We start from the raw sequence: 12888 nt of genomic DNA, 5'->3' as shown, positions 1-12888 counted from the left end.
TTATCAGGCTCAGAGGAAACTCCGCCAACAGAGAGGCAAAGGTCCTTGCTCCTTTACCACACTCAGCCGCTCGCGGGGAGCAGAGCAGATTACCCAGAGCTGGGATTTGGGGATAACACCGGAGATTGAGGACATCTTCTTGGCTGGCCGCACTGACCCCCCCTGAGGGCCTCCGGAGGGCCCTCATGGGGTGGGGAGGGCGGGGTGCAGAGGGGAGGCCACAGGGCTCTGCGCTTCCCAGACTCATCTGGGGGGGGGGCTCCACCTGAAGGACTCACCCAGTTTCTAATGAGGCCATGCCCCGCCTGCTCCTGGGTGTCAGGGCAGCGTCAGACTACAGGCTAGGCTGGAAGCACTGTCTGAGATCTGTCAGAGGCATATTTCTCTTGTAATTAGTGAACCACTTAGTTATAAAATCATGGGGCCAGAAGGTTGGGCTGCTAAGCAGGCAGAATGAATCTGGGGGCAGGAGATGGCAGGGGGCCCCTCCTCCGGGTGCTGAGGAAAGGCCAGGCCAAGTTGGGGATGGATGTCAACTGGAGGCGGTTGACAGATTGCCACAAAGAAAGAAGAGGCTCCCCACGGGGAGGCTTGGGGCAGCCTCAGGTCCCAGACAGCCCTTCTCCCTCGGAAAGTCTAGGGCAGAAGCCAGCCAGCAAGGGCTGCCGCCTCTGAGGCCCGTGCCAGGGGTGGCTGGCTCAGGGGCAGCAGGAAGCTTCGGGTCCAGGCCAGCTCAGATATAAGTGTCCTTCCCCATGCAGAGGACTATGGAACAGAGAGGTAAACCGAGGCAGGGAGTGGCCTGGGGTGGGCCCCCACCGAAGGCCGAAGGAAGAAGAGCGCCCAAGAACTGCATGTGCAGCCTCACCGGATGCCACTCTCCAGCATCGGCCTTGATGTATGGATAACCAAGAGGCAGAAAGTCCCGAATGTTCTGGTGCACCATGGAGTGCGTTAGGCCATCATTTGTTTTCAGAGCTGGGCCAGCCAACTCTGGCTTTGTTAGCTCAGATGGCCCTCTGCTCCCCAGGGCGGGGGCAGGTAGAGAGGCTCGGGAAAGGGGACAACATGAGGCCACAGGTCATCCACACTGCGATTGTGGAGGGCGGACCAGGCGAGCCGGGTCTCTTCCTTCCTTCCTTCAGTACCCACGAGAGCCAGAGGGCGCTAGTCGCCCTGCGTTGCCTTAGCAGCTGAACACTGTCTCTGCATTAATCTCCGTAAGTGCTGAGAGCACCCGATCCCATTATGCTAAAATATGAATGGAGAATTAACTAAAATGCTTGAATACAATTAGGTTAGAAAAAGTGGCTCCTTATTAGCCCCGTTATTAGCTGAGATAATGCAGGGGAGGGGTGGGGAGAGCCCCCCCTTCCCTGTCCCCCTAGTCTGACTGCGTAGGCGGGCCCCAGGCCAAAGGGAGCTGCTGCTACTGCTACCACCTCTGTCTTCTGGCCTGGCTCTAGCTGTCTGAAGGCAGGCGGGCTGGGATTAGCCTGCGACCCTCCTCCAGGCAGCCCGGAGCAAAGGGGGCGACAGGGCAGAGGCAGGGCATGTTGCTCAGAGTGACAGGTGCTGGGCCCCTGAGGTCTGCCCCTCCAGCCCCGGCCCCCACCCCAGACCAGCGGGTGCCGAGGCTGCCAGAAATCCCAAGGGTCCCAGCGCCAGTCTGATCGGCATGCCCTTGGCCAACCCCTTTGTTTTACACAGGGAGGGAACTGAGGCCCCGCACAAGGGACTTGTCGCAACATTGTGAGGCTGTGACGGAGCCAGGACCGGAACTCCCAGCCCGCATCTCCCGCCAGCCACCTGGTGGGTTTAGACACGAGGCCTTGAGGCCTTGTGGCCTTGCGGCCTTGCGGCCTCGCCCCAGAGAGGCCCTTCGGAGAATTTGCCCAAAGGCTCTCGCTCTTAGGCTTTGGATGATGCCACCCCCCTGTGGCTCCTCAGGCCTGGGTTCTCCAGGCAAGCCCCTGAGCTCAGAGAAGTCGAGACCTCCCGGAGTAGCCTTGGACGGGGCTGCTCCTCCGAGGGCTCCGGCCATAGCCCATCTCCCCGGCACCCACCCGTAGGACCTGCCTTAGGCAGAGCTGGAGAGTCGGGGGAGGGGCACCCCCAGGACTGCCCAGCCCCCAGCCAGGGCAGGAGCCGGGAGAGGAGAGGGGACCGCACAGCTGTGAGTGAGGACAACAGGCGCAGGCAGTTAGTGGAGCCCAAGGCACAGCCAGGGCAGAGGGTTTGCAAAGAAGAGTGGCAAGGAATAGGCGGAAGGCAGGGGTCGCTCCCAGGGACGCAGGCCCCCTTGGCAGAGGCCACACCTTCAGCTGCCGTGGCCAGGCCTGATCACGGGGTCCGGGTGGAATGAGAGAGGGTGAGGGGACGTAAGCGCCACAGGGGGCCGACAGGGGCGCACCTGATCAGCCAGTGACCCCGGTCCCTCCCTTCGCCTGGAAGCTGGGCTGGACCCAGGTGTCCTGTCAGGCCCATTCCCCTGATAATCAGTGAGTCTTTGCTTCTCTCTTTCCCCGGGGTCTGGCTGGCCCCCTCCACTGGGAGCAGTACCGAGTGGGAGTAGAGCTGGCCGGGAGGTGTGGTGCACGGGGTGGGGGTGGGGGGTTCATTCTAGCTGCCCCAGACTAGGGGGTGCGACTTCATACCCATCACACAGCTGGGTAGACCACGCATCATCATCACCATCCCCTGGCAACGGATTGGAAATGCAGATGTTCAGGTCCTCCCCTAGACACTCCAGGAGAATTTCTAGGGCGGTGCTCAGGAATCTGTGTTTTAATATGTCCTTCAGGTGGTTCTTAGGCACACAGCAGTGTGAAAAGCTCTACTAGAGACCACACAGAGCACCAGGTTTGGGAAAGAGGGTTCTGGGAGTGGTCCAAGCCCCTGCGAGGGGTCTCTGAGTCTTCATCACCAGCTGGAAAGGTAAGACACACTATTGTCATCAGGGGACGTGCCTGTAGGTGCCAATGGGAGCATGGTGGAATGTGCCCAGAATGGGGGTGCAGCGTGAGGATAGCACAGATGTGGGGCATTGAGTGGGTGTCTTGGGAGGAGACCTTGGGGCCAAGAGAAACCGAGTGTGTTAATTCCTGGTGAAGAAGCTTCTGTGGACTAGCCCTACGCTAGGGTAGTATCGGGATAAATGAGCAAGTGTGGACACTCCAGTCTTCAGATCAGGTGACCCCATAAGGGAAAAGCTGAAGCTACTTCCTCCTCCCCTCCCCGCCCCCCTAACACATCAGGAATTTGCGTACAGCCTGACACAAAGACGTGGGACCCAGGCAAGACAGACACGAACCTGCAGGAACCTCCTGAACCCCCAGACAGATAGATGGTCTCTCAGTGCCAAACACCAGAGCTCGGCACCATGGGGACAGGAGACATCAATCCTCAGGGATGACCTCCCAAATCAAGGCTCAGGGATTCCCCGAGCCCCCACAGATCAGGCAGCCCCACACCTAGAGGGCAGCGTCCGCCAGAGTCTGGCTTCTGGGGGAGCGCAGAATAGTGGGGAAAGGTGCAGCCCAGTGGTTCCCAGCCTGAAGTCCCAAGTGCTCCGCAGCCCAAGAAGGGCAGCCACATGGGGGTCCTTATGTCCTTTTCAATACTTCTAAAAGCTTAAAAGAACTCATATCTAGACCTACGTTAAGACCCCACAGACCAGCTTAATGGCAAAAGGGTCTTTCTTTGCTATTGTTCCGTGTGAAACCTTCCACAGCTCAGAAGCTCTGGTGAGCAATTAGATGTGCCTTTGATTAGCAAACGCAGTGAAACAAAGTCATTACTGAGGTGCACCTAACTGCAAAGGCAGGCTCTTAGAACATGGGGTCTGCTGGAGGAGATGCTAAGGGGTGCCCTTGGGGATGAACAGATTGGGAACCACCGGGCAAAGACATCAGATGGTGGAACGAGGCTCCACAGCCCTGTCCCAGGCACCCCCGAGCCTCTGACCCTCTGCCCGGGGGCTGTGTTGGGGGAGCAGTGGCCTGAGGACCAGGAGAGGGCGAGCAGGACCAGAGCCTTCCCAGGGACACGGCTCTCAAAGACAAGGACCCAACTCACCCCCGAATCTTTGGCTTTCTTGGGGGGAGAAGCTTGTGGCTAACTCAGGCCTTCGATTCCCAATCCTGCTGTTTGTAGCGATGACGTGGCCACCGCGATTACTTGACTATTAATGAGTCTGTTCAATTATTCATTGTTACATTTTTAAAACAAATCCTTTCCCTCTCTGCTCCTCTCATCCCGCTTGTTTGGATCAAAGTCTCCCCTTCAGACAAAAGGAGACGGGTGAGATTTGCAGCTCTAATAATCTAACGGTGTGACACGGGGGAGGAGCAGGAGTGGGAAGGGGCCACAGGGGGCTGGGCAGCTGGGCCCTTGGAAGCCCTGCAGGGAGAAGGTGCGTCCTCCAAGAGGTGTGGGAGGAAGGAACGTGCAAGACCCTCCCCTTCCAGTCCGGCGTAGCACAGGCCTAGAGGATGATGCAGAGCCCGGCGCCCCAGGGACCCTCACTCCCTCACCCCAAGAAGATGGAATCAATGAGCCAAGGAGGGGGGAGCAGAGAGGACATCGCGGCACGCATGAGGCGGGCCTGGGGGCAGGTAGGGCCTGACTGCCCCCGGGCCTCGCCCTGGAACCCACAACCCCAGACGCAGTACCTGGCGCCGCGCTGGATGAGCTGCCGGAAGCAATTACATCGTCCAGCATTAGATCTAAAAGAACGAAACACGACATTGGTCACTGGCTGGACCAGGTGGGCTGGGCAGGGCCCCCTCTAAGCAGCTTGCTCCCCCTCCGTTCCAACCCTCGCTCCGCCTATAAATGGGATGCCCCGAGCATGGGTGGCTGGTCCTGAGTGTCCAGCCCCAAACTCTGGGCCCAGGGCACTTGAGGAAGATGAGCCATTGGGCCAGCTCCTCAGGGTCACAGGGGCAGGGAGACGGAGTCATAGGGAGGGGCAGGCAGCCTGTCATCAGAACAGATGTCCACTCCTACCCGCACCTCGGCCTGGGCAGCACCTGAGATAGCTCCAGACCCCAGAAGGGGAGCCAGCTGGTCAGGCAGGGCCACAAGTGCCTCCTGCCAAAAGAATTCCATCTGGAGAGGCTCCGCCACTGAGAAGGCAGACTGCAAGGAGGGGCGGGGTGGATGGAGCAGGGGTGCTGGCGTGGCTGCTGGGGTGGTGCACCTGCTCAGCTTCAGACATCCATTGGGAGAGCCCGGATGGGGCCCCTACCCCAGAGTCAAGCAGGGGGCGTGGGGCGTGGGCGTTGAGGAGGTGGGACATGGAGAACTGCACCACCCACCACTGCCCAGAGGCTAGTATCTCCTCGCCATCGCCATGGGTCCTGAGGTCCTGCCCCACCTCCCCCGGCACAGGGAGCTCTGGATCTGTCCCCCCCATACCAGCCCCAGCCCCTCCCCACCCCCTCCCCTCGGTCCAGGTGCCCCCCACAGGTAGCAGGAGATAGGGCCAGGGGCAGAGTGGAGGGAGAGGCACTGCACCCCCTAACCCCTTTGTTGGTACTCACATTTCAACAAACCAAAGGGAAAACTCAGAGTACTGCACACATCTTATCGGCGTGAGGAAGACAATTTTTGAAAGGGCAGAGAGAAGGGAACCCCGTGGACCAAACAGACAGACACACAAAGCCTTAGAGAAACCCACGCACGAAGATACTCAGCGAGACGTGGGCCGTGACTGAGGGAGAGTCGCAGAGATTATGGAGTACCAGACAGACGGACAGGGACCCGAAGACGGGGAGACAGGTGCAGACACACCTGGAGAAACAAAGGGGCTCCCGCGCCTGTTCCTTCTCTCGAATTCTTCCTGGAATCTGTGTCTTTTCCCTTAGTCTTGGCCTACCCCTGGCCTAAGAGCATGAGGAGGGATGGGAGGGGGCCTCCCCCAACCAATGCCAAGAGATGTTGGAGATCCCAGGTGAGGGGGCTGAGGGGTCTAAGGCCAGAGAGTCGTGAGCTTAGAGTTCCTATAACCTCATACCTTCCCTGAGAGATTTTTCCCCACCCTGGCTTGGCAAAAAAAAAAAAAAAAAAAAAGACAGCCAGGAACCAGAAAGCCAGGGGCTTTTGCTGGAGATAGGGAGAGAGAGTGGGTCTGGGGTTCTCTCACGCATTGTCCATTTGTCGGTTCTGCTGAGGCCTTGCTCAGCAAGTACAGACCCTAGGCAGGCACAGGTTCGAGGTGCTTGCTCCCCAACCCGGGGGCAAGCGAGTCTGGCACGTGGGCCAGTCCCTGGGTCTCTGGACACCGGCAGGCAGCAAAGTAGCAGGATTCTCATCCCATGAGGCTCCTCTGAGAGGCTAGCTGGGAGAGGTCGTGCATCACCTTCCGCCTGGCATCCTCTGAGGAGTATGATGCTGAGACCCGGGGAGCCCCGCAGGGTGGGGGTCGCTCCCCCTCTCCCATGGGGCTGAACTGGTCTGCTTCATGCGTGCTCTAAAGGCTGACATGCTCTTGAGGGGAAGGAGGTGAGGAGGGGGGTGGGAGCACCTTCTCCCGGCCCCCCGCCCCAGCCCCTGGTCCCCTGCAGTCACAAGGCCAAGGTCAAGCACGACTCAGAGAGATGTGGAAAGACTACCGACCAGCCATCTGCTTCTCCTTACTCCTTCTCTTTTTTTCCAGTCTCCGTAGACGCTTCTCCTCCCGCCGCCGGGCCTCCTCCTCCTCCTGGTGCTGCCGACACTTGTGGAAGTTCTCCACCACCACGCCCACAAACATATTCAGGACAAAGAAGGCCACAATGAGCAGGAACGAGATGAAGTACAGCAGCATCCAGGGGTTGTGGTTCATGATGGGCTGGTGGGGATCAGGAAGGACAGGGGGAAGCATCAGCCTGAGGATGCGTCAGACCCGGCTGCCTCAGGTGCTGCCCCACAGCCTGGGTTCATTAAGACGCGGTCTGCAGACTTAGCTACAGGGCCCCAGCAGGTGATCTGAATGAGTGATGTGGCTTCGGTGTTAGACAGTAGGGAGGGGTGGGGACTGTGGCAAAGTAGAGGGGTAGGTATTCTATCCAAAAGGGGAAGCTGCTTCCTTGTTCCAGGTAACTCCTGCCCTAAGGAAGGCAAACCCTATCCCATATCCTTAGACTAATCCTGCACAGGCCCAATTCTGCATTTTCGTGTGAAATCCACCAATTTTTAGATGTTTGCTACTATTCAAAAAAGCGTAAGCATGTTGCAATCTAATAAAGCACGCCGGGATTTGGCCCGCAGGCTACCAGTCAAAGCCTCTGCTGTAAGGGGTGAGGTCTCTTTGATGGCATTTTGCCAATCAACCTCCCTCTTTCTGTCCAGGGCCTGCACCCCATCATGCCTAGAGCAGCCTGAGCCCAAAGGTGGATCCTGCCCACCCCAGCCCTACCTGTTGGTCCACACCCACAGCATCCAGCCCGTCGTACATGATGTCCACCCAGCCATCCTTGGAGGCCAGCACGAACAGGGACATCAGGGCCTTGGGGGAGGCGAGGAGGAGAAACCATCTGAAAACCTGGAATGTGTGGCCAAACCAACCACCACCTGTCCCCAGAGCACCTCCTGGCTGAGCACCTCAGGGGACCCTTGCCCTTCAGAGGTCAGGCCTGAGGCACACTCTGGGCCCTACGAGAGCTCTCTGTCCCAGGGCTCCGTGGCTGGTGTGAAGCCACAGAAGCCCTGGGAGATGATCAAATCCTCTGACGTGGGCCAGGTGGAGCAAGGGACACCGGAGCCCTGGAAATCCAGAAAGCAACACCAGGCCGGGTCTGGGAAGCAAACCAGCAAAAGTGAATGAGCAATTTCATCTTCTACATGGCTCTGTGTTTTCGAACACCGAAGAAGAGAAGGCGTTGCCTCGACAATGTAAGTGTGCCCCGTCCCACGCTAAGCAGACACATACATCATCTCCGTTGCACCCTTCCCGTGGCCCTCCACGGAAACATCAGGATGACCCACACACCCGCTGACGATGCTGAGGCCCCGGCAAGTCAATTGCCCGGTGCGCATCGTGACGCGTGGACTCCTGTCCTCTCCGGATGCCTGCTACCGCGACCGCCACCCCCACCTCGGAGCGTGGAGCTCACCTGGCCGAGGTTGTCAAAGTTGTACTTGTGCCGGACCCACCGGTAACTGGCCTCGGCACAGTCAGACTTGTTGGTGATGTTCCTAGTGTCCTCGCCTTGGCATACGAAGAACTTGCCTTTGAAGAGCTAGACACGCACACGCGGGGAGACGGAGCCGAGTGAGCTGTGGCCACAGGAAGCCCTGAGCTCCCCAGCCCCACCCCTCCCACATAAGCCCTGGGGCCCAAGAGCTCCCAGCACACCCTGCTAGAGGACCCGGTGCACGGTCGAGTCAGGGGAACACCGACAGGAGCCTCCCCTGCAGGTACCCCTTCCTCTGGGCTCCTGGGAGCAGAGACCCGAGAGAAGGAGAAAAGGCCAGTGGGGCAGGTGCCGGGGCAGGACGGGGTGGGGGGGGTAGGGAGGAACAGCCACTGGTTTTCCACAAAGGGTGAAGCCAGTGGTTCTCCGAGTGGGGTCCCTGGACCAGCAGCATCGGCATCATCTGGGAACATGCTAGAAATGCAAACTCTCAGGCCCACCCTAGACCCACTGAATCCGACACTCCGGGGGGGGCGGGCAAGAGACCGGGTTTAATGGTGGGGGCAGCCTAGGTGTTATTGACTCCACTGGACAGGTGAGGAAAACCTAGGCTCAGAGAAGTAAATTCACACTCAGCTAAGGTTGAATACCCCGGAGGTGGCAGAAAAGGGGCTTGCACTCAGGCATTTCTGACTGGAAAGCTCCCTCTCGTCCCCGAGCAGATCAGGCTATGACTACGGGTGGGGAAGGGAAGGGCGGCCAGGAGGCCTGGGCGAGCCACTGAGAATGGACCTAAGTCCACTGGAAGAGCCCAGGATTGGGCTCACAGCGGTTCCCTCTGCTCATCCAGGCCGGCTGGAAGTGAAGGAAGGGAAAGAGGCGCTGGGTGTGCCAAGAGGCACCACACAGCGTTGGCGAATGTACCCCAGCCTGGCCCCTGGGGTTAGAGGATTCTAGGAAACCAGGGACAGCCCTCTCCCTAGGGCAAAGAGAACACCCCGGGAAGCCAAAGGACGGGAACAGGAGGGGCAGTAGCCACCCGGGCGCTCCCCCGCCGCCGCCGCCCAGACAGCTGGCTGTCTACCCTGAAGCCGAAACAGCTGGAGCCAGGGGGTTCTGGAAGGCTGGGAGTGGAGGGGCTCCCCGGCTCCTGGGGGCGCCTGCTGACTCCTGCAGGCGGCTCCTGATCTTTTTCTCCTCCGAAGCCGGTTTCCTCCCCGGGCCAGAGGCCCAGTTTCCCCAGCAGCCCCCACTTCCTGCCTCGTCTGGGGTCTGCACCCTCCTGCCTGCCAGCTAGCCACTAACCTGGCCCAGCTGTCTGGGCCCTGGATCCCCAGGCCTGGCCTGCAGCCCGCTCCGCTCAAGCAGCGGGGGAGGGGTGGGGACCCCGGAGCAGACCGGGGCCAGGGCAGCGTCTGTTCTCCAGAGTGCAGTGTGGGAGGGGGGCAGCAAAAGCAATCTGCAGCTGCCCCAGGTCAGCGGCCTCTCTGAGGCCCTCGTCCCCTTCGGGGACCTCTTCTAGGCTCCTAGTTTTCTGCAAAACGCCCAGGAGGCAAAGGGGCCTGAGGCCTAGGGCCTCGAGGGAAGGGTCCCTGTTTATTCCTTTCTGGAATAAAGGCAGCAGCAGTAGCTCAAGCCTCACATCCAAGGCCACACCTCGGGTTTCCACTGCCCCCCTGGCCCCCAGACCCCCACAAACCTGCACCCCCAGGATGCCAAAAATGATGAAGAAGGCACAACAGATGACCACGATGTTGCCGATGGGTTTCAGCGAGGACATCAGCGTTTCCACTACCAGCTTCAGCCCCTGGGCCCGGCTAATGACCCTGGGGAGGGACAGAGGGGAATTAGGGGGTTCCCTCAGCTCGGAAGCTCCCTTGTCCCTTGCCCTGCTGCCCCCCCCCCCCACTGGTCTGGGCTCACTGGTCCCCATCCTGGACTCTGGCTTTCTGGGCTCCACGTGCAGAGCACTTCTCTTTGCACAGGATCCCTGCCATGGGGACTCCCACCCTCAATCTTTCCAAATGGGATGCAGACACCCCCACCTCCCCCTGCTCCCCCTCCACTCCCAGATGTCAAAGTATGACCTGATGGGGCTGGGGTGGGGACTCAACTCAAGGGAGGCGGGACCCAGGGACACAGTGTGTCGGGAGGACAGGGAGACCGACTTGCAGGGGGCATGGAGGGTGAAGGCAAGGAGGGGGTGAGGGCGGGTCAGTCAGTATTGTCCCCATCCGTGGAAAGTTCTGACATGGGAGTGGGGGGGTGGCGGAGAGTGATGGTGGGAGGGTCTCCCGAGAGAGCAGATTCCCCGCTAGCAGGGTTAGCTGATGGGTGGTCCCTGAGAGGCGTGTGAAGGCAGGGAAAGGAGTTTGTTACCTCACCCGGGAGGACGGTCACCCCCAACGGTGCCACCCAGGGGAGACCTCCAGCTGAAAGATATGAGGGCCCTGCCTGTGGCCTCTTACATTGGGGCCTGTCCAAGGTCAGGGGCGTGGTAGCCCTGAGCCGTCTGTCCTGTGGGGAGGGTCACGGTGGGGGCGTGCTCAAGGAGGGAAACTGGCTCCCTGTGGGGGTCACAAGCAGGAAGCAGGGGCTCGTGGGGCTCTCGGTCCCCTGCGGGGTTGTTGGCGCTGTCCCTGAGGAGGGCGCTGGTCTGGGGGCGCACCTGAGTGGGCGCAGCGTCCGCAGTAGCCGCAGCACCCTCAACATGCCCAGGATCTTGGTGCCGCTGTCGGAGACCATGGACACCAGGATGTCGATGATGGAGATGAGCACCAGCAGCCCGTCGAGAACGTTCCAGCTGCTACGCAGGTACGCCTGCTCCCCGAAGCACCAGCCCAGCGCTACCACCTGGGGACGCCCGCTGCATCACTGTCGCCGCCGCCTCCCTGTGGTCCCCAGCCCCGTCCTCCGATTGTGGTCAATCTCTCCAACCCCTCGCCCTGCCCCCCCGCGCCAGGAACCAGAGAGCCCCAAAGCAACACCGACCCCCCATCACCTTCACGGTCATCTCTGCCAGAAAGACTGCGGTAAAGATGTAATTGGAGAGGGTCAGGAAGATGCGTTCCTGCAAGAGACAGCAAGCAGGTCTCGCCCACTAGGACCCCCCCTTTGTGGGCCAGGGCTGCTCTGCATACAGAAGCCAGGAACTGCCTCCAACATTTGACTCAGGAAAATGGCCCCCACCTTCCCCAACAAGGCAGACAACATCTTCTCCCCAGACCTCTCCCTCTCCCTCTCTCTCTCACGCACGCGCACACACACAGCAAGCCCCAGGCCCCCTGACTCACTTGCAGCTCTGTGGACAGTCTGAACAGCACTGCCTCCCGCCCCCCGAATGGCCTGGAAGGAGAAATGTTCCCCCAACAGTGCTGTCATCTGAGCCCCATATCTCAGAAACCCTCCAAACTGGAGCAGGGTTTACCTTGACCTCTGACCCCACCTCATCCGGCTCTCTGCCCTTCTCCCCGTATCTGCTTTCCCGCCGTGTGGCCCAGAAATGGAGCCACAGGGCAAGCAAGGAGCCTGACTACAGCCTGTGCGTCCCCTGGCACCACATTTATGGGGGCATGGGTGGGGGCGGGGCGGGAAAGCAGGTGACCGGGTCCCCTGATAGCTGTAGGCGGAGTCCATCCCTGGGGTGGCCGGGAGAGGGCTGGGGAGGTCTGGAGAGGCAGTAGGCCGAGTGTGAGTGTCAGAGAGAGAAACGGAGGAAGGAAACGGGAGAGGCGGGCACAAGACAGAGTGAGAGGTGGAGGCGCAGAGGGGAAGAGGGGGGCTGGGATGTGGTGACAGAGGCAGGGGGCCCTGCAACAAGGCCTTGGGCAGGTGGCAGACACGGGGGCCATGTGACGAGCCGCCCTTGCTGCAGCCCACACAAGCCCCAGGGGTGGGGGTCCCCTCAGCCACCTATTCCCAGCCCGGCCCTCCATTCAAAAGGGTCCCTCTGTTCCCACCCTGGCCCTGCTAGAGCTCATCCCAAAGGAGATTAGGAGCCCAGGAGTGCTGAAATCTGAATGGCAGTGTGGGGGAACAGTGAGGAGGGGTGGGGGACCACTCTGAGCGAGTGGGGCAAGATGCCGTGAGGGGCAAACACTGTCTGGGGGTAGGGGCCTATGATGCCCGGCTGGGGAGAGACAGCTTCCGGAACCAGCTGGGCCCGTCCCGAAGAGCTTGGGCCCCTGGGCGTATGTCCAGATACTCAGGCCTCTGGCCCTTCCTCTCCTTCTGAGGAGGACTAACAGGTTCACAGCCAAGCAGAAGTGACCAGTGTCCCCACTAACGTGCCTCAAAACCTACTTGTGACCTGGCAGGACCAAGGGGATCGAAGGGCATCTCCCTCTCCCCCACTCTACATTGCCCGTGGGGTAGGCTGGGCAGGACGTCTCCCCCCATCAGGGCAGAGGTCATGGGCAAAACCCCGACCTTCTGTAGGGAGGAGGGGAAGAAAGACCACTCAGCCCAGCCGGGGCCTCTCCTGCTGTTCGCATCACCCCAACACTCGCCAACTCCCACCTGGGCCCCACAGGTCTCTGGCTCCCGAGCACGTGCTATCTGCTAATAGCTGGGATGCAGCGGGGCTCCCCGGTAAGGAGCAGGCCCCTCCCGCCCCCCCAGTTAGGCTGCTGTATCACAGAAGGGAAATGGAGGCAGGGGCAGGAGAGGCACACGGGGGGCAGCCCCTGGTGCCAGGTGCCAGGGAGGCCTAAAGGAGACTCCTGGTTCCCTCCCTCCGTGTCGCTCTGGGCCTCCCCGCCCGCCTCGC

At 60.5% G+C, this 12888-nt stretch overlaps 1 protein-coding gene across 31 annotated transcripts in view; it reads right to left on the bottom strand.

Annotated features, from left to right (window-relative positions):
- Positions 1-12888, bottom strand: part of CACNA1G (calcium voltage-gated channel subunit alpha1 G) — a 61433-nt gene that overhangs the window by 10730 nt on the left and 37815 nt on the right. For 8 of the 31 annotated variants that reach the window (XM_028096156.2, XM_028096159.2, XM_088027317.1 and 5 more), the window contains 7 exons: positions 11122-11190; positions 10789-10973; positions 9820-9946; positions 8100-8225; positions 7403-7492; positions 6643-6835; positions 4674-4727 (listed from right to left, as the gene is read on the bottom strand). In XM_028096156.2, the coding sequence (XP_027951957.2) occupies positions 4674-4727; positions 6643-6835; positions 7403-7492; positions 8100-8225; positions 9820-9946; positions 10789-10973; positions 11122-11190 (844 nt within the window). Of the gene's footprint in view, positions 1-4673; positions 4728-6621; positions 6836-7402; positions 7493-8099; positions 8226-9819; positions 9947-10788; positions 10974-11121; positions 11191-12888 lie in introns of all 31 variants that reach the window. The other 23 variants (XM_028096191.2, XM_028096160.2, XM_028096204.2 and 20 more) reach the window with 9 other exon arrangements.

Source organism: Eumetopias jubatus, unplaced genomic scaffold (genome assembly GCF_037043125.1).
Source record: "Eumetopias jubatus isolate StellerSeaLion01/CBP00866 unplaced genomic scaffold, mEumJub1_p1.0 scaffold_10, whole genome shotgun sequence".
NCBI lineage: Eukaryota > Metazoa > Chordata > Mammalia > Carnivora > Otariidae > Eumetopias > Eumetopias jubatus.
The sequence above is the reverse complement of the archived record's forward strand: the minus strand, read 5'-3'. Positions and strand labels throughout refer to the sequence as shown.